General features: G+C 39.0%; 2 protein-coding genes across 2 annotated transcripts; one reads left to right on the forward strand and one right to left on the reverse strand.

Annotated features, from left to right (window-relative positions):
- Positions 1-1,173: 1,173 nt before the first annotated feature.
- LOC135084563 (gustatory receptor for sugar taste 64a-like) lies at positions 1,174-5,122 on the forward strand. The gene is made up of 8 exons (XM_063979329.1): positions 1,174-1,360; positions 1,762-1,971; positions 2,478-2,582; positions 2,806-2,987; positions 3,400-3,569; positions 3,961-4,126; positions 4,512-4,601; positions 5,057-5,122. Exons 1-8 carry the CDS (start codon positions 1,174-1,176, stop codon positions 5,108-5,110), a joined length of 1,164 nt encoding a protein of 387 aa, XP_063835399.1. The 3' UTR covers positions 5,111-5,122.
- A 1,744-nt stretch (positions 5,123-6,866) lies between these two features.
- On the reverse strand, positions 6,867-19,093 carry LOC135084624 (gustatory receptor for sugar taste 64e-like). The gene is made up of 10 exons (XM_063979395.1): positions 18,999-19,093; positions 17,456-17,577; positions 16,863-17,042; positions 16,358-16,506; positions 15,735-15,857; positions 14,638-14,792; positions 14,353-14,403; positions 8,770-8,932; positions 8,186-8,275; positions 6,867-6,996 (listed from the first exon to the last, which is right to left on the reverse strand). The coding sequence occupies exons 1-10, from the start codon at positions 19,079-19,081 to the stop codon at positions 6,901-6,903; spliced, it is 1,212 nt and encodes a 403-aa protein (XP_063835465.1). The 5' UTR covers positions 19,082-19,093; the 3' UTR covers positions 6,867-6,900.
- Positions 19,094-20,093: the final 1,000 nt, after the last annotated feature.

A 20,093-nucleotide genomic window follows, 5' to 3' on the forward strand; every position in this document is an offset into this window, starting at 1 on the left:
ACGCAAACCATGAGCAGTTAGAGAATAAACAAGATCAGATGTGACAGTGCATGCATGGCTTGATTGAGCTCAATTAGTGACATTACTTTTTTCAAAAAAAGTACCTAGTTTTTTACAGAGATATTTTTTTAATCCACAACGAGGAAGCTCTTGGCCTGTATCTCACCTGATGGTAAGTGATGATCAGGAAGAAAGTGGAAGCGAGCTTCACCCGGAATCCTCAACCACGGAGGAAACAAATGATACGATTAGCTTTCATCTGAAATACTGAAAATATTCTCAAAAATTACTTTAGGAAAAAATGAGTTCGAGAAAATTTGAACTTCGACAGCGAGACGTAAGTTAATAATATTATTTTTTTATCATTTTTATTTTGATAGGTTTGACTAATATAGATCGTTCATTCACGAAAACACGCCCCACCAATTTTGGTCGAGGGAAGCACGGGGTGCATAAAAAAACTTATAAAACTAATTTATTTTTGCAAATAGGCAAATCACTTTTACACGTCCCCGTATTAACCCTACCACAATACCTGCTTCGACAATAAATGGGCCAGTGCTGAGAAGAATTGCGGGGAGTTTGATCCGAGCGACCAGCAGATCAAGCGCCGCAAGTGGAACTGGATTGGCCACACTCTCCGAAGGGACCCCGATCACATCCCTAAGCAGGCTCTGGATTGGAATCCCCAAGGAAAACGCAAACGTGGTCGACCCAGGCAAACTTGGCGGCGCACTGTAGCGGACGAGGCGAAGAAGATCGGCAAAACCTGGAGCGAGATCAAGCGAGAAGCTCAAGACCGAACGAGATGGAGGACTGTTGTGGACGCCCTCTGCCCCATCTAGGGGACATAGGACTATAAGTCAAAGTAAGTCAAGTTGATCCGAGCAATCCGAGCGTCATTGTTGTAGTGTGCGTGTGCACTCATGGATGATTTAGCGTGTACCGATAACACTCAAACATTAGCGGAAGAATGGTGGGGCGCGTCTCCGTGGATGAAACAATCTATGGTAAGGTATTGATGTTATTTTTGTCTTTAGGGCTAAATATTCTTTGAAGCATTATGTACTTGGAAACTTTGGAAATTCGTTTGCCTCCTATGACATAAAAAAAAAAAAAAAAAAACTTTCGTATTGTACGTTGGCACACGTAAAACATAAATCTCGTTTCCAGATGTTCCTCCCCACTTTGACGCACATCTTTACAGTGGCCCAGTGGGTCGGGATTCCCACATATGGGAATAAAATGTCTTTGGTTTGGGCAATAATTGTGCTGTCAATGCTGACAGCTATAGAAGCTGCTGCTATTTGGATGCTCATAAAAATATTAACTGGAGTTGCTAAACATATTGACGATGGACGTGAGTTGTTGTATTCATCCTACTTATTTTGTCTGTATAGGTGCGTCCACATTATGCAAAATGATATACAGACTTTTTTATTGAACAAGCCCACATTGTTATAATAGTGCACACGTCGTCCAGAATGATTAACGTGTGTGTGTTACATAGTCTAGACTCATCTTAAATTTATTTTTACTTTACGATATAAATAAAATGGATGCAATCAATCAAGATCTGTGTGTTTCCACGGAGCGCGGAGGGATCCTGGTGTTCCTGGTGACCTGTGTTAAATTTTTTAATAAACACATTTTTTACTTTATTTATTCTGATAATCAAGGAACTCATACCTAGCTGTATGTTAATATGTAGTACAAAATAGTTATTTTTTTTGCTGTGCTGTGAGTTTTAATTTCTTTCAGGCGGTCTAACGGCAAGACTCTCTGGCAGTGTATTCTATGGAAATGGTTTCCTCTCCCTCATTCTATCTTGGAAGTTCATATCCTCGTGGAGAAGGCTCTCCGTCTACTGGAAGAGAGCCGAGTTGTTGGACGCTACACTGGGTCCACCCGACACTACCATCCAAAGGAGAGTCATTGTTGTAGCGTGTTTCATCTCAATATGCTCTATTGGTAATGTATAAAGTCTATTGTATGCATCAATCGTCATTATCATCATTTCAGCCACTGGACGTCCACTGCTGAACATGAGCCACCCCCAATGATTTCCAGATTAGCTAGTTCGCAGCGGCCAGCATCAAGCACCTTGCTGCAACCTTCATTTTTATGAATATTAACTATCCCAAAAAAATTGTAACAGACTATTACACATCGCCATATAGTCCCAAAGTAAGCAAAGTCACCAAACAACGGAAAAACTTACGATGAGCTAATCCCCAGGTCAGGTGATCGTAAACTATCAATCTACGAGTAGGTACGAGTACCTATGTATGTATACCATTTTCGCCCGTATTCACAAACATTACTTTGAGGTTTCACAGTGCGCGTAGACGCACAGGGTGACAAACGAACCAATCACAGAGCTCTATTCAACGCTGTGCGTTCGATTTGCTGCTTCACTTAAGCAAGCATCGTTTGTGAATACGGGCGAAATGTTCTAAACTTTATTCTTGTTGCAGTGGAACATTTGCTGAGCATGTTTATGGCCATAGGCTTTGACACTCCGCCAATGGATTACTTACATAAGTACATTTTAAATTCTCATGCATTTCTGATAAGACCTGGTAAGTACTTTGTATGATATATTTTCAATTCAATAGTTAGTTGACTAGTTAGTTAGTTTTAAATAAGTATTATAACCTAATTTAAAAACTTTTGTTTGACATTATGATAAATATACCAGAAAGACTTTTCATACTTATTGAACTGTTGAGAATAGTTTGGGATAAATGCTTGAAATGATTATTTTGCATATCTAAAATAAATCACAAATTAATGCAATTTTAGATACTTACAGCTTATGGACTGCAATCCCGATATTTTTCATAAGCAAAATAGCAACAATATTATGGAATTTTCAAGATCTAATAATAGTTTTGATAAGCATGGGACTTACTTCACGCTACCACAGATTAAATTTATACGTCAATTCGCTAGTAAAAAAGGAAAACGTGGACAAAGAGAAAAGGGTAATGTTTTTGAAACTTTGCAGCATTTTTTTATTGAATTTTGAACCATAAGTTGTAGCATGATGATGATGATGATGATGATGATGATGATGATGCATGCATGCATTTTATCTGCAAATTCGCCTCTATTACAAGTGACATAAGATCTCACAGTATTCTGCTTGATGTGCCGTCGTCTCTACAATAAGTAATTACGAGACTGTTGTCCCTAAATCAATTTTAACTAGCAACTATTAAGACTGATTTAATATTTTTTCCTTCTCTAACTGTGGTCCCAACAGCAATCTGGTAGAGAAGTAAAATAATCCACCACTGTGTCTTTTTACACTGTAGTTTGTCATGTTAACGGTGGAGTTCAGTGACTCAGTTGCCCTCTGTAGCTATTTTATACATTTAGATACTTTTTTTTCAGATCAGCACAGCAAAATATGTGCGCAACCAAAAATGGCGTCGTGTTCGCGAGGCGTACGTGCGCCAAGCTACACTAGTACGCATGGTGGACGCACAAATTGGCGCACTAGTCCTTCTGTCAAATATTAACAACTTCTTCTTTATCTGCCTCCAACTTTTCTTGGGTCTAAAGTGGGTACATTTATAAAGGTGACGGTTTGCCTACACTCGCCACACTGGCTAGATGCGTTGGGAAGGCTTGATGTTCGCACATTTTTGTCCCTCAATAGTCACCTTTTATGACCTCCTTAGGAAGAGGGGGCTTAATCTACTCTCAATCATTCTCATTTCTGCCACATGATGTAGTCCAGCTTTGAACATAGGCCTCCCCTAATGATTTCCATACTGACCGGTTGGTAACGATCTGCATCCAGCGCCTTCCTGCTAACTTTATGAGGTCGTTGGTCCACCTTGGATGGGCGTTCTACGCTGCGCTTGCCGCACTCTATACTCTGCCGAAACCATACGGCATTTTTTATTAATCTTTATGTTTTTTACTAATCAAATATCATTTTCTTTTCAGTAAAACTGGAGGATCACTGATGAGCTACTTCTACTACTTTTTATCTCTGGGCTGGCTCCTCTTCAGGGCATGCAGTGTGGTGCTGGCTGCTGCTGACGTCCACATTTATTCTAGAAGAGCTCTAGAATACATTAGGCTATGTCCAGTCTCTGGATACAATGTCGAGGTAATTATTTATTTAAACATAAGGAGAACTTAATGCACTAAAGCATTCTCGACCAGTTTACCTTTGGGTATAATAAGAAATTTGTTTGGATGTAATAAGAATATTCTGAAATTTGGACTCTGTGCCATTTATTTTCAACCAAAATTTTAACCTTCTAACTTATAGGTAATAAGGTTGAACACCTATCATTTTTAAAATGTTGTGCTAGAGTTATTTTTTGAGTTAAATCAAACATTAGTAAGGAAAATATAGACGCCATTTTGTTAAAGTATTTAAAGTAATGTTTACTGTACATAAACAGTGTAGTTCGTTGCTTCTTCTCACGGCATATTTTCCGCTGCAGTCTGTGATGGATACAAAACCTAAAGATGAAATCTTGTTACAGATAAAGAGACTCAACAATCAACTAAGTCATGACTTTGTGGCATTAAGTGGGATGGGATTCTTTTGGTTGAGTAGACAGACGTTACTGGAGGTTGGTATTATGTATAGACCAGGATTTTAAATTCATACAGTCAAGCATCATTATAAAAGTACTTTAATCACCTTGCTAAGGGCTAAACACGGTACGTGCTTGGTCCTTAAATTAAAATCTTTCCTTTTCTTGTCTTATGCAGTGTACAATAAAGGGTTAATAAAGTCTTAATTACAGACTTAAATCTCAATAATTTCAAATACAGAAAAAATAGAAATCGTGAACAAGGTCACGCTTATTTGTTCTTTTCTTTCATTTTGCAAGAAAAGGCAAAGACATGTGCCATACAGCTTAAATTTAGATCTATGTAACAAGTCTTTCAAACATATTATAATGAAAAAGAGATTGTGTCCTTGCTCTTAGAAAGAAAAATATCCTTCTAAGGCTATATTGGCACCTATATCTATTTTATTATCCATCGCATGCGACTGATAGAAATGTTTATTTTCTTACAGGTGGCTGGCAACATAATAAAATATGAACTGGTGCTCATTCAGTATGACAAATGATTTCAACGAACGGCTTAAACACAGGTTGAGAAAGTTGCACCCAACGGACGCGTTTTGCATCCTTTCTACCTAAATTAATAAACATGTCGATATAAAATTAATGAATTATTATCGTTGAAGTCAGACATCACAAAAAAAACTTCGATTAATAATTTATAATATTATCATCCTTGGATGTAAATACAAATGTATTTAAATAAGCCGAAGTAGTAATAAGAAGTTTTAATAAGATGCGTTTTTGACACCAAATTTACATAATTACTCAACGTATAATTTGCAAGCCATGTATAGTTGAAAGAAATACTGTCTCTACGTCAATAACTGACGAGAAGTGACGCAGACCGGAGTGTTCTTAGGCTGAGTTGCACCACCTAACCTTAACCGTAACTACAACGATAACTAGCGTATTTTGTATGGAGTTTGACAGATTTTTGACGTTTGTTAAAGTCAAAGTAAGATGGTGCAACTCAGCCTTATTGTCGGAGGCCAAGACTCACTATGGGTCACTGCGCCATTTTAGCTAGTTTACGTTGAAAGAAAGAGATAAAACGTATAAAAAAGACAAAACAAAACGTTGCTAAGAACTAGATTGATGTCACTACAGATTTGACTGAAAACGCTGCACGTTGTCAAGAATCTGCGGTCGTTCAAGAACGAAATATAGTCCTGTATGTTTTAGAAACATAAAACACGACAGGCATACTAGGTATTTGTATATGATCAGAAAAGTTATTTTTGAAGGGTTTTCTTTATGATATTATTTACTTTGTAATTCAGATCTTATTTCGGCAAGTTATGTTTGATATGATAAAAGTTTCAAGTATGATTAAAAAGCATTTTTGCCACTTTCTTTTTTATTATTGTTGAATACCTACTACACAAAATGTCTAATCTTTCTATTATTTTTGTGTTGGATAGTTATCCCATTTATTGAGGAAATTACTATCTATCTAGCTACGATCAATGGAAGCAAATTATAAATGAAAAATGTTGCGAAAATGAGAAAAAATATTCAAATTATTTTCACGCACACAAAGTCGCGGGCACGGCTAGTTACAAATAAAAGTACCAATCCTTAATCATACAACAATAATGGTAACGTGATAACTTCTAAGAAGCTACTAAGATTATTAATAATACCAGTACAAATCGGTAGGCTCAGAAAGGTACCTACCTACCAACAAGATTGGCTCAGTTCTTATGTTTTCATATAACATTTCTACTCACCTTAATAAGGTCTTTGATCAGAACATTACATTACCTATGATTTTCTATGATTTCCTTTTCGTGGGAGTACAATGAATGATGTTATTATATTAGGAATCAAAAGGAAACCACAGACACCTTTTCGTATACTCTTATTTACTTATTATAATATTTACGTATAACTGTGGTATCCTAACTCAGTGACATAAATACGTTTATTTTCAAACGCTATTTGCATGCCATTCATTTTGAAAGTTAGGTACTCGTACAATACAAAATGGAAGTAAATAAAACCAATCGTTTTCTGCAACTGTCATAAATTTTTCACAAACTTATTATGGTTTTTATCGGGTTAGACATCGAAACCTATAACGTACTATAATAATATTAATAGATAATAGTGTTAAATTGAAGCTTCTTTTGATATCATTGGCTTGTTTCATAGTTTCTTTACAATTTCATCTATCTGTTTCCAACGAACTTTACGTTGTTTCCGTTTCTATTAAAAGCGTTCTATGAATTTTTCAGGTCCATTGTCATTGTGCGTTTTCAAAGCTAAGCATTTTCAGATGCAACAAGCACTTTTATGTCGGCGATGGAACAGTTGGTGAAGCAGACGTAGGTGACACTCCAGTGAACTGCATTAGAACCAATTCGTACGTGACAATAGTTCCAGCTACCTGTAAAAAAGAGTCAAGATCAAAATCAAAAATATTTTATAAAGTTTAGACCACAAGTGGAACTTATGAACGTCAATATATAGTAAACTAGCTTTCCGCCCGCGGTTTCGACCACGAGGAATTTTGTTTGTCACAGAAAAACTTTTTCTGAAACCGGTTTCAAAAACCGGGATAAAGACTATCCTATGTCCTTTCCCGGGACTCAAACTATCTCTATGCCAAACATCAAAATCGGTTCAGTGGTTTAGGCGTGAAAGAGAGACAGATAGACAGACAGAGTTACTTTCGCATTCATAATATTAGTATAGATAAAAAAAAGGTAGCCCTTATGTGCCACTTTACATGTCTCCTTATCTTTTGGACCCTACCAGCGCTTCGAGACAAACATAAAATATAGCAAGTGCTTATAGTTTATAAGCTGTGGTGCTTAAAAGACATAATATGAGTACCTAAACCTTTGTCGAAAAAGATTTTAATATTTTGGAGCTCGGCCTCTAGAATCTGGAGATTTTCGTTAACACTCGTTTTAGTTTCAAATGTAAAGGAACTCAATCGTAGATTTAAGTAATTACTTTGATTTGATTGACATCGAATAAAATATCTCGAAAAGGGTCAAAAGGCTTGTTAACTAAATACAGAAAGATTTTAAGCGGAAAATATTGTCGCCTTAATGAGTTAATATTGTTGCATTAAGCGGTCCGCTGCTCACTCTAGCGTTCTTCACTTCAAGGCCCAACGCTTTAATTCCTTTGCCATCATTTTGTAGCAGTTAAGTACGAAATGAAATTTCAGAAAACTATTAAGTCACTAATAGTCATTACTCCTTTTCATTTTAAGCCTTTCAATCTTCACCAGGAAAACAACGTTTCTAGCCCTGCGAAATACATTGGCGTTGGACGTCAAGAATATAGATAGAGAGGCCTGTATTATGGTGTTTAATTTATGTATTTACCCATGTAGTCGTGTGCTTCTGGTAGAGTATAATAGGGCCTATTCTTCCTTTGGATGTCGTAAGAGGTGACTAAGGAATCAATATGCGAACATTAGGCCTCCCTAACCAGTTGGACAGACGGCAGCGTGGGGGTGGGAATGGTCCGAATCTTTCATTTGCCTCTGGTAAATTAGAGAATCGTTCTTCGGCATTAGTGACTTAATAACCTGATGGGGATGATGATGATGATTCACTTACCGTTAAAACTAAGCCACGTGTGACGTTGAAAAACTGAATCCCACTTAGTGCGACCGTGTCCATATGGATTTGATCTAACAACCGTTGTATCTGAAAAAATCATCAGGTTAAAATCTATTAACTAAACCAAACAACCGTGTGACCCTTCCAAAAATCAGAAAAAAACCTTTGTGTTTCTCTGGGTCTCTATCTTTAAACCAAATCTTATTTAAATCGATACAGTAGTTTTTGCGTGTAAGAGTAACAAACATCCATCTATCCATCTCAGGGTATAGTACAGACGACAGCACATTAGACTACTCATTATTGATGCAAAATCGCCCGTTTTACAACTACATAAGATGTCACAGTGCTTCTTATATAGCTTGATGTTGTTGCTGAGTTTGTTGCGGCGCTTCTTCTCAGCACTAGCCAAATGTTTGTCTCGAAGCAAAAAAATAATGAGACATGTATAGGCTCCTTAAGAGCATTTTGACGATTTGTAAGTACTATTTTAAATAGTCTACACAAATAAAGATAATTTTGATTTTGATTTGATGTGCTGTCGGCTGACATATGGAGAACTCTGGTTATTCAGGACTTACTTCCACGCAGTAAGCAGACGAGGACACCCGGTACAAAGCCTGGGCTGGCTTCGTACTCGCAGTGTGCACTTGGGCAGCGATCAGAGACACCGCTAGAGACCTCGCCACCAGGAACACACAGGAGTACACGAAGTATATTGCTTGCTCGTACCCACGGAAAAGTCTGGAAAGAATTGCTTGTAAATTAAATTAAATTAGGATGGCCATCCTCAATTTTTCTTTGGATGTCGTAAAAGGCGACTAAGAGAGAGATATGACATTATGCGAAAATCAGGCTTCCCTAGTGTGGCCGGCGTGGAGACAAATCCTCCATTTCATCATTATCATTTCAGCCATAGGACGACCACTGCTAAATATAAGTTCCAACAATTTCCAGATTAGCTGGTTGGTAAAGGCCTTTCTGCAATCTATCGTCGTCTGTCTACCTTATGTGTGGACATCCAACTCTGGAAGGGATTGTTTGATTATTAAATCAAATTGAGTCACCCACGTACGATCGGGCAGAGTAGAATAGAACCCTTCCACTTTTCCCGTCGGTGTTATAAGATGCGACTAAAGAAAAGATGGGAGAGATATATGCAAAGATCAGGCCCCCCCAATCCGTCTAACCAGCATGGGAGCGAATGTAGGACAAATCCTCCCTTTTGTCGCTGGTAAATTATTAAAGACGGTCGTTACTTCTGTAGTCGAAACACTAATTATAACAGTAGTCGAAACACTAATTTTATCAGTACCGCTCGAACACTCGTTGTCGGAACACGTACACCGGCTCAACAGTCACCCCAGTAGTTGTCAACCTTTTTTGTTAACTTTGTGCTCTCGTTTCACTCTAAAATCAACCATGAAGTGCGCGATGTGCAACTCGAGTTTCAATGATGGAGCGCAGTGTGGATCATGCAAGAGGCACCTGGATTTCACCTGTGCCAACATTTCGGAAACAGCCTATCGCAAATTGCGGTCTGACAGACGAGCGGCCTGGAAATGTCCCGCCTGCAGGAATCCCTCACCCAGCCCTTCACCGGCTCCCTCACCTGAATCGGCATCGCTGGAAGTCATTCTGAATGAGATCCGGGGCATTAAGTTGCAGCTCTCTTCGCTTCCTACTCTCCTCGAAGATGTCAAGACAATAAAAACCGAGATTGCAGATCTCAGAGCATCCTGTGAGTTCAATAGCGCGAAACTGGATGATTTCTCTGCCCGACTGACCAGTGTGGAATCGAGGCTTCCTGAAGTAGTAAACATACGGGAAACTGTCACGACGACCCAAGAAGTCTTAAACCAGGTCAAGAATGATTCCTCAGCGCGAGAGCAGTGGGCCCGCCTCAATAACATCGAGATTAAAGGAGTTCCACAAAGGAAGGGAGAGAACCTGTTTTCTGTTGTGGAATCCATCAGCAAGGTCATCAATTACGCTGTCCCGAAGTCGCAAATAAATTATGTGTCACGGATCCCCATACATGACTCGAAAGATAGGTCAATAATTGTGTGTTTTATCAATCGATACATAAAGGAAGAATTCGTGGCTGCAGCACGAGCCCTGAAGACAATATCTGTGGAGGATCTAGGCTTCGCCGGCACTGGACGTGTTTTTATCAATGACCACCTAACCCCAGATTACAAAAAACTCCTGACTAAAACGAAGTCTGTACTCAAGGCTAAAGACTACCGTTATATCTGGGTCAAGTATGGAAAGATTCACGTAAGAAAGAACGACATGTCACACGTTAAGATTATTAACACCGAAAATGATTTAAACAAACTTTCTTAATCTACTTCATACATAGTTTAACTTACTTAACTGTTTGGACTGTTGAATTAATTATCATTTTTACTGTACATTTTTTAATATTTAACGACACAATATTCTTTAGCTTGTCTCAAAATCTAATTAATTTAAAGTCAGACACAATTGTTAATAGGTTTGCAACCTCTGCTTTGCCCAGTGGCCGCAGTCGTACCCGAACACCGCTCTTTTGTTATCTAGTCTACACCAATTCAACTTTACGCAACGGGTTGTTTCTGCTTAGACTGCGTGTCGCCATGCCTATACTTCTCTCGCTCACGCCCACTGTCTATAGATCATGTTGTCGCTTTCCGTCCCGTCGCACTGTCACATTTTTTGCTACAACACTGCGCCTAATTTGCATATCGCTTCTACCTGCGTACGCCGTCGTTCTCATTACTACTCCGGATCGCTTGCGCTCGCGCGTCTGCCGGGTTGGAAATATTCGCTCGCCATTGGGCTGTGTTTTATTCGTTGTGGTCTTAGATTATATTAATCTAATGTTGTGGTGCTATGTTTCTATATGGCTACTATGCAATTGCTATCAATCGGCATTCTGTAATGAATAACAGTGCTAATTTAAATAGGGAACGTCAACTATCACTTTACTATCAGAATGTGCGCGGACTAAGATCTAAAACTATATCTTTTTCTCGTAACCTACTTTTACAATCGTATGACGTAGTCGTTCTTACTGAGACCTGGTTAGTGCATAGTGTATCTGACACGGAGTTATTCGACAGTAGGTATGTGGTCTGGAGGCGGGACCGGGACTATGCCCTTACGGGACAGGGTCGCGGCGGTGGTGTGTTGGTGGCAACGCGTAAAGAGTTATCTGTTGTTACACAACAGCAATTCCAGTCCTCCGCTGAGGATTTGTGGATAACATTAACGGTTAAATGTAAAAATACCAAAAAAGTTAATAGAATTCACCTATGTGTATTATATTTGTGTAATCAAAACCGTGGCAACACCTTCTCTCTGCAACTATCTAATTTTTTAACTAAATTAAGTGACATTATTTTAGCTCACCCGTTCGACACTTTTCTTATTATTGGTGATTTTAATCTTAGTGGTATAGCTTGGCTCCCCGATGCCATGGGTTCTTTTTCCCCTAACAACTATCGTACTCCGGATGAACAACTATTAATCGACGAACTCAATACGTGTCACCTCCGACAATATAATGGTATTATTAATTCGTACGGAAGAATTCTAGACTTAGTATTGTCGAATGAAGAAGTAATAGTTAGTGAATGTGACGACCCCTTGGTACCTATAGATCCCCACCACAGCGCCTTGACGGTTTCTTTATGTTTTTCAGCCTATGACCCTCTTAAGACATCGCCATCAATACGCTACAGGTATGATAAAGCTGATTATGATTCCATGAATGAGGAAATATCTGGCATTGATTGGTCTGGTAAGTTTCTGGATGTGTCGCTTGAGAGTGCAGTTAGTTCTTTTTACTCGATTCTAAATGCCCTACGGGATAAATATATCCCTCACAAGTTGGTCTATAGCAACTCAAACCCTAAATGGTACTCCCCATCACTAATTAAAGCCATTAAAGAAAAGCGCAAGTATCAACATAAATACAAAATTTATAAAAACAGATGCGACCTTGAATCCTATAAAGTATTATGTAAAAGAGTAAAAACTATCGAATCGCTTTGTTATAATAATTACATTTCATCTGTAGAAGATTCTATTAGAACCAATCCCAAACATTTTTGGTCTTACATTAAGTCGCGCCGCAACTGTAACTCCATGCCCAGCAGCATGAAGTATGAGGATGCCATGGTCGACACAGGTGAAAATATCTGTAATGCATTCTCGGATTATTTCAAATCTACTTTTTTAGACCCCAACATTCCTTTGTCACCGCTAGACCAACATGTAATGTCCCCAAATGACCTATCTGGCGGTAGTGCGTGCGATGTCTCCTCAATAGAGATCGACCAAACCGTAGTTCAGAAGCTACTCTCAAAACTGGATCCCTCCAAATCGGCTGGCCCTGATCTTCTGTCCGCACCGATCTTAATTAACTGTGCCGAGGCATTATCTTTACCAATTTGTCTCCTCTTTCAAAAATCTCTCCTCGAGTGCTCAGTGCCTGGGATTTGGAAATCAGCTTTCATCACACCAGTTCATAAAAAGGGGTCCAAGGTTGACGTCTTAAATTACAGGCCGATCTCTAAACTCTGTATAATTTCAAAGGTATTTGAAAAAATAGTGTACGACCAAATCTATGCTTCACTTAAGACCGCATTTAGTGATTATCAACACGGCTTTCTGAGGGGACGATCGACAGTATCGAATTTGGTCGTTCTTAATGACTATATTACCGAGGCAATGGACAACGGGAAACAGATCGATGTCATATATACAGATTACAGCAAATGTTTTGATCGTATAAACCACGGTATCCTTTTATCGAAATTACAAAAAATCGGCATTAGAGGTGATTTACTCAGGTGGTTAACCTCATATATCTCAAATCGTACTCAGGCTGTGGTAGTCAGCAACTATATGTCCAGTTGGGTGCCCATACCCAGTGGTGTACCCCAAGGATCGCTACTGGGCCCTTTATTATTTTTAATCTTCGTAAATGACATAAACTCGTGCCTCCACTCATCTCGTCTTCTTTGCTTCGCTGACGATATGAAAATTTTTACTACAATTTCGTCAAAAGAAGATGCTGATGCTCTCCAGGCCGATCTGTTGCGCTTGGAATATTACTGCTTTTGCAACCAACTTGATCTTAATCCCTCTAAATGTTTTGCGGTCACTTTTTCCCGTAAACAAGCCATTCATTTGTCCACATATACACTCAAAGGGACTTCACTTGAACGCAAAACCAGTATTAAAGATCTCGGTGTAACGCATGACATGAAGCTATTATTTGACTCTCATATCGATAATATCGCAACCAAAGCCTGTCAGGCCCTCGGATTTGTGATGCGTAGCTCTGTTGGCTTTACTAAGGCTAAAACACTGAAGATTTTGTACTGCACCTTTGTCCGTAGCCACTTAGAATATGCGTCACAGGTTTGGAACCCTAGATATCAGGTGTACATATCTCGACTGGAGAGTATTCAGAGGAAGTTTGTGAAATTTCTCTGCTTTCGCATGAAAGAATCTTATAATTCCTCAGAATACCTACCCCTCTGCAGAAAACACCACCTTCTTCCTTTGGAACTGAGGCGCGAGATAGCGGACGTCACTTATTGACAAAAGATTGCCACAGGTGTAATTGACTGCCCACACCTACTAGCCAAAATATCTCTGAGGGCGCCTCTAAGGCCCATGAGATTTAATCCACTTATTTTTCTTCCGAAGGCGACCACTAACTATAGACAGAATAGCTTTATATGGCGTGCTGGCGACAGATTTAACAGACTGAGTAAGGAACTAGATATTGATTTATTCTATACTAGCATACCAGCGCTTAGGCGGCTGCTGAGCGAGCGTTTTTTCAAGCCTATCATGTAATTTTTTTTTTTTTTTTATCATGTTGTTTATTATAAATATGAGGTAACGGGAACTCTAATATGGTAAAATTACTATCTCTTTATTACAACATTAGGTGTATCGTGTATCGTATAAATTTTATCTGTTTTTATAATTTCTTTAAATATCCACCACAATTCTATCTGTGGGGACCTATAAGTGGTTATCAAGTGTTATTAACTGTAAAATAATCAATTATGTAAACCCTGGTCTTCCTAATATAAATAAATAAATAAATAAATAAATAAATAAATAAAAATAATGTCTACTGTAAAACATAATCTTACCGTTCATCAGGAGCATCGTATTTACATGAAGGCTTTGCTGACACCCCTTCCCTTGAAATAAAAAGCATTGATATAATGTAATGAACTGAATGAAAGATTTGAACGTTTTTTAATTGCAAAATTATTTTTCTAATAGATTAGCAGGTAATTATCAATTGAATTCATAATGCGAATCTAATGATTCAATTAGCTTCTCACAAAGTAGCTCTCGTATGGGTATTATTTTTAAAGAATTTTAAAAGGACATAATAATGGAGAATCTGCAAAAACAGCATAAAAAAATACGCGAAAGTGTGCAGCATCTGCAGGCAAATGAAGAAGAGGTTGTTTGCGAAGGATATGAAGATGATCCCTCCGATGACGTCATCAACCTTCCGCACCAATGACGCGGCCCTGCAATAGTCTTCTCTGATCGAACGCCAGAACGTTGATGGCACGTACTGGAAAATAAAAGGAAAACTGTTTGTTTCGTTATCAGATACATTTAGTAAAACTTTCGTTCATTCATCATGATCAGCAACAAGACGTCCACTGCTGAACATAGGAATCATTGGGGTAGCCCAATGAATTACCTTTATGAGATCACCGGTCCATCTTGTTGTCGTTGGTTCTTTCAAATATCGGAAAAGATAAAATGTCACTATTTTATAACGAAATCTGTGTGGTAAAAACGGGCAACGGGCATAAGGACACCATTGCTGGAAAAGGCCACCCATTAAATAACTATTTTCGCAACAACCAACTCTTCTAAAACATTATATTTTCATAGTTACCTAGTTAATAGCGCTATGTAAGAAGCGCTACGAATTTCTAATCCTTAATTACGTCATAAAACTAGGTGGGCGATTACTGGCCATTATTAAAGCTTATCATGGAGTCTAGCCCGTCGTAATTGCTATCAAACTCATAGAGATTCACTCACATTTATAGAGACTGTGGAGTGATGACGATCAGTCTCCATCAAATACGTAATAGACCTTTAGAACGCGCGTAAAGGAGATTTTACCTGTTAATGGCATCAAGCGACACTGTTTAATATCACTTTGATATTAATTTCATGCGACGCAACAAATTAACGGTGGCTCATAGTTATTTCGTTATTGACACATGAAAATCTGCCGAAATATTAAAAGTTTAGTGGAAAATACCTAATAAATAGTTCTATCTTAACAAGATGATAAGGTCAAGCTACGGTATGGCACAGAAGTGTGCTGATATTTTTCTTCAAAAAAGGTGATAAAACATTTTTACAACAATTATACCAATCTTACTTCTGAGTCATGTCTACGAGTATAAGCTGTTTTTGAGAGTCATAACGTATCTTCTCGCTCGCATGCTTAAAGACTTCCTTAGTTAAAATAAAGGCCTATTTGAAACCTCACCTTTCCTTTGACAGCTACAATCCGTTTATTGACTTGCTCTAGCCTTGAAGTTAGGAAGAAACTGACGCAGATGACGAACACATCTGAGAAGTTCCAATTGAAAGTGCATTGTAGGTTGATAATCTAAAAAAGTAATAAATATTCCAGTAAGTATAATGTGGCGGTGTGTAGCGAAGGAAAAATGAAAGTAGGTATATCTCAAAGGCGACATGCAACATGGAAACATGGAACATGGAAAGCATTGGGGGAGGCCTACGTTCAGCAGTGGACGTCCTATGGCTGAGATGATGATGATGATGATGATGATGATATCTCAAAAGTCACGTTTACAGTCGCCAGGGTCGGTGGATCCAGTGGATCCGTGCTAGATCACAACGTCTGCTGCGGTTAGAGGTTCGTAACCCGTCAGAGACAAATGTAAACCTTGATGAGAACAAGCACTTATACCCAGTTTCCCAAAGGTAGACTGACCCTGGAGGTAGCTAAGCTACGTACAACTTATACTGGAGCCATGTTAAGTATCTCTAAAAGGATAAGTTCTTACTAGAGGTCCCGCGCACACGAAGTTTTTTTGGGCTAGTCTCAAAAGACTATAAAAAACGGTAAAAACTATCAAATCTTACTTGCGTTATCGGTCCAAGAAGGTCATTGTACGTAATGAAGGAGTATATCCACGGAAAGCTGGTGGTGATGAATGCCTCATAGAGGTGCTTTCCTGTTGGACAGTCCAGTGCTCCTGATAAGCCTGATATGTCAGCAAACACGTGTTCCACTGAAAGTTAATAGATTTTTTCTTTTCATTTATTTAGACCTATATTAGGTAACTAGTTTTTTTCTGACGTCCAGTAGTGTGTGAAGTAGTAACAAAAATCCTTCCGTCATCCATAACATTCATAACATTTTACCCGACTTCAGAAAAATGAGGTGCAAAGAATGGTTTGCAACCATGGCACATTGCGGGCAGTCATCGAATCCTGAAGTATTGAAACCATGGTATCATTGTACTAAATAAATTAAGCAATTAATATGTTTCTACTTTTAAATGTACTTTTTTAAAGCAAAATGGCACCAATTAGGTTGATGTCCTATTGTCTTTATATTGATTAGGAAAATGAACCTTATACTTACGAGCAGCAAGGCTCAGTGTGATGATGCACGCAGCATTGCACTTCCTTACAAGCGTGTTATCAGGGTTGGGGTCAATAGCCTCTACCTTTGCAATCTGCCGACAAAGACGCGGCCATCTTGTGGCGATCCGAAGAAAGAAAACCGTTATCAAGCAATTGGTGCTGTAGAAAACTATTGATGCTGGAAGAACATTTATTTATTCATTAATAAAAGATACACCAACAATTTTCACATGCTAGTTACGTTGTAAGGGCTCGAATCATCATTTTGGACATAGGACTCCCACTACAGAACATACAACCAGATTGAGGTAACTGCGCACCTCACTGAAATGCGACTCTCCCTCCCCATCTCCCCGCGTTCGCCACGTTTTGTACAAGAGCGGCGATGTGACGTCACGGCCGCCGGGTGCGCAATTTAATCGACCGCGTTGTAGGTCTCCCCCAATGACTTCCAGATTGGCCAGTTAGTATCTGGCCAATCCTACCTGCATCCAGAGCCTTCCTACTTGTGTTCAGATGTGACCGTGTGTGTCAAGCTTTAACATGTCTATAAAAATAACTCTATGGACTAATCACTGCTGATAAACTTACTGTTTGAAGACAACGATTCTTCGGTATTCTTGACTAAGCTCAAGATACAGAACACCATGAACGTGCTTTGGCCCATAATAGTCAGGCAGCTGTATAGGCATCGCCACGAGAAGATAGTGAATCTAAAAAAAAAACTAGGTACAGTCAGCGTCAAATAGTTCGTGACACCCAAAGTGGATAAAAAAGTTCATAACACAACCTTATCCCAATGAGCTAGATGACAAAATTTCAATTATTTGTCCGTCAGACAGATAATTAGAAAATATTAGACTCATATTTTTTTGTTTTCTTTCATAATTAAATAATAACAGTGCTACGTCGAGTTGAAATGGCGCGTTACGTCACGCTTGGGTAGATTTTTTTTGAGTGACGTCACGCAACATTTCAACTCAATGTAATACTGTAATTATTCGATTATGAAAAAAAATAAAAAATATGTGTCCAATATTTTTAAATTATCTGTCTGACGGACTAAATGAATTTCGATTTCATTACCCAGTCATCATCCCTTTTGGCAACTTTGATGTATTTAACGCTGACTGTACAATCGATGACATCAAGCAGAATGTGGAAACTTATGTAAGTTGAAATAGGTGCTCTTTTTCAACAAAAATAATCTGATACTAACGCCAGTATTCACAAACATTACTATGAGGTCTCACAGTGCGCGTGGACGTACAGGGTGACACACGAACCAATCACAGAGCTCTATTCAATGCTGTGCGTTTGATTTGCTGCTTCACTTAGGCAAGCATCGTTTGTGAATACGGGCGTAAATGTATGAAACCGATTCCGTTCTAGAGGCAAATATAATTTCGTATTTATTTCAAACTGATTTCTTAGCAAAATATTTTTTAAGAGATTAAAGCCAAAAACATAATCTACAAGTCCTTCAAATTTATAAACGACCTCAAAGATACCCATTTAATGAGACCGTCTTAGATCTACTCGTAATATCAATTTAAGATTATTAAACACAGCAGGTAAGAGCAATAAATTGCTGTTGGTTATATTAATTAAAAATTATGTCATGAAATACAAAAAGTTTAGTAAATAAATGTTATTAGGTACGTCGATCCGTGTGTCCTATAGTCCTACTCGTGCTTGGGATTTGTTTTAAACTATTACGCCCGTATTCACAAACATTACTATGAAGTCTCACAGTGCGCGTGGATGCGCAGGGTCACACACGAACCAATCACAGAGCTTTATTCAACACTGTGAGTGCGATTTGCTGCTGCGAGTGGGTTCACCATAAGTCCAGCAGGAATGGAGTACTAAACTCGCGTTTCTCGGATCACGAGTCAGTCCACCGTTGGGTTAGGTTAGGTTAGGTTTTGTAATTGTAACACTCGTATTCACAAACGATGCTTGCTTTGCTGCAGCAAATCGAACGCACAGCGTTGAATAGAGCTTAGTGATTGGTCCGTGTGTGACCCTGTGCGGCCACGCACAGTAAGTCATTAGGGCGTAAGTCATTAAAGTTAGTAAGGACAGACAAAGTTACTTTCGTATTTACATTTTTATAGTTATATCAACTGACCTTATCTTAGAAGAATCTTTCTCAGACACTCCTACAACAGGTAGCAGACCAAACACCTGCCCAATGATGATAGTGAGCTTCATAGCAGCTTGGAACGTGGTGCCCTTTGCCCTGGGCCCTGGGACCAGGTAATCGTACATCCATGCTTTATTTGGATCTGCAAATATAAACAGAATTTCTACTAAGCTAAGATTCAAAGTATTCTGGCGAAGGTCGCGAGAAGTACCTGCATGCGAGAAATTCAGGACCGGTTGTTGTGGAAATCCTTGAAGAAGGTCTTTGTTCAGCAGTGGACGTCATTTGCCTAAAACGAACGAAAGCTTATGACCGTGATGCTTCAACCACATCTACGCGTACAGATCGCCATCGCCGGCACAATCATATGATAATGACAGGTCGCGCGACCCGTGACAATTTTTTTTTACCCAGGAAAATGGCCTATCCATACCTACCGCCGGGGGACGGTAGGTTATGTGGGATTCGAACCCACTAAAAACCTGGGGTGTTCCCTCTGCCGCATAGTGGTCGGCGCCTTGGGTACTAGAAACGATTCGTATAATAGCGAACGGTCGTATAATAGCGAACGATCGTATAATAGCGAACGGTCGTATATTAGCGAACGGTCGTATAAAAGCGAACGGTCGTATAATAGCGAACGATCGTATAAAAGCGAACGGTCGTATAATAGCGAACGGTCGTATAATAGCGAACGGTCGTATAATAGCGAACGGTCGTATAATAGCGAACGGTCGTATAATAGCGATAGGTCGTATAATAGCGAACGGTCGTATAATAGCGAACGGTCGTATAATAGCGAACGGTCGTATAATAGCGAACGGTCGTATAATAGCGAACGGTCGTATAATAGCGAACGGTCGTATAATAGCGAACGGTCGTATAATAGCGAACGGTCGTATAATAGCGAACGGTCGTATAATAGCGAACGGTCGTATAATAGCGAACGGTCGTATAATAGCGAACGGTCGTATAATAGCGAACGGTCGTATAATAGCGAACGGTCGTATAATAGCGAACGGTCGTATAATAGCGAACGGTCGTATAATAGCGAACGGTCGTATAATAGCGAACGGTCGT

This window comes from Ostrinia nubilalis, chromosome 2 (assembly GCF_963855985.1).
Source record: "Ostrinia nubilalis chromosome 2, ilOstNubi1.1, whole genome shotgun sequence".
NCBI classification, from domain to species: domain Eukaryota; kingdom Metazoa; phylum Arthropoda; class Insecta; order Lepidoptera; family Crambidae; genus Ostrinia; species Ostrinia nubilalis.

What these genes read in the sequence shown, in the direction of transcription:
- LOC135084563 (XM_063979329.1), top strand. Translation starts at nt 1,174, where the DNA reads ATGTTCCTCCCCACTTTGACGCACATCTTTACAGTGGCCCAGTGGGTC. An exon ending in ACGTGGACAAAGAGAAAAGG is followed by an intron (nt 2,988 to 3,399) that starts GTAATGTTTTTG and finishes CTTTTTTTTCAG; the next exon opens with ATCAGCACAGCAAAATATGT. An exon ending in GTAGACAGACGTTACTGGAG is followed by an intron (nt 4,602 to 5,056) that starts GTTGGTATTATG and finishes ATTTTCTTACAG; the next exon opens with GTGGCTGGCAACATAATAAA.
- LOC135084624 (XM_063979395.1), bottom strand. Translation starts at nt 19,081, where the DNA reads ATGAAGCTCACTATCATCATTGGGCAGGTGTTTGGTCTGCTACCTGTT. An exon ending in CACACTGAGCCTTGCTGCTC is followed by an intron (nt 16,507 to 16,862) that starts GTAAGTATAAGG and finishes ATTAACTTTCAG; the next exon opens with TGGAACACGTGTTTGCTGAC. An exon ending in CACGTGGCTTAGTTTTAACG is followed by an intron (nt 6,997 to 8,185) that starts GTAAGTGAATCA and finishes TCTTTTTTACAG; the next exon opens with GTAGCTGGAACTATTGTCAC.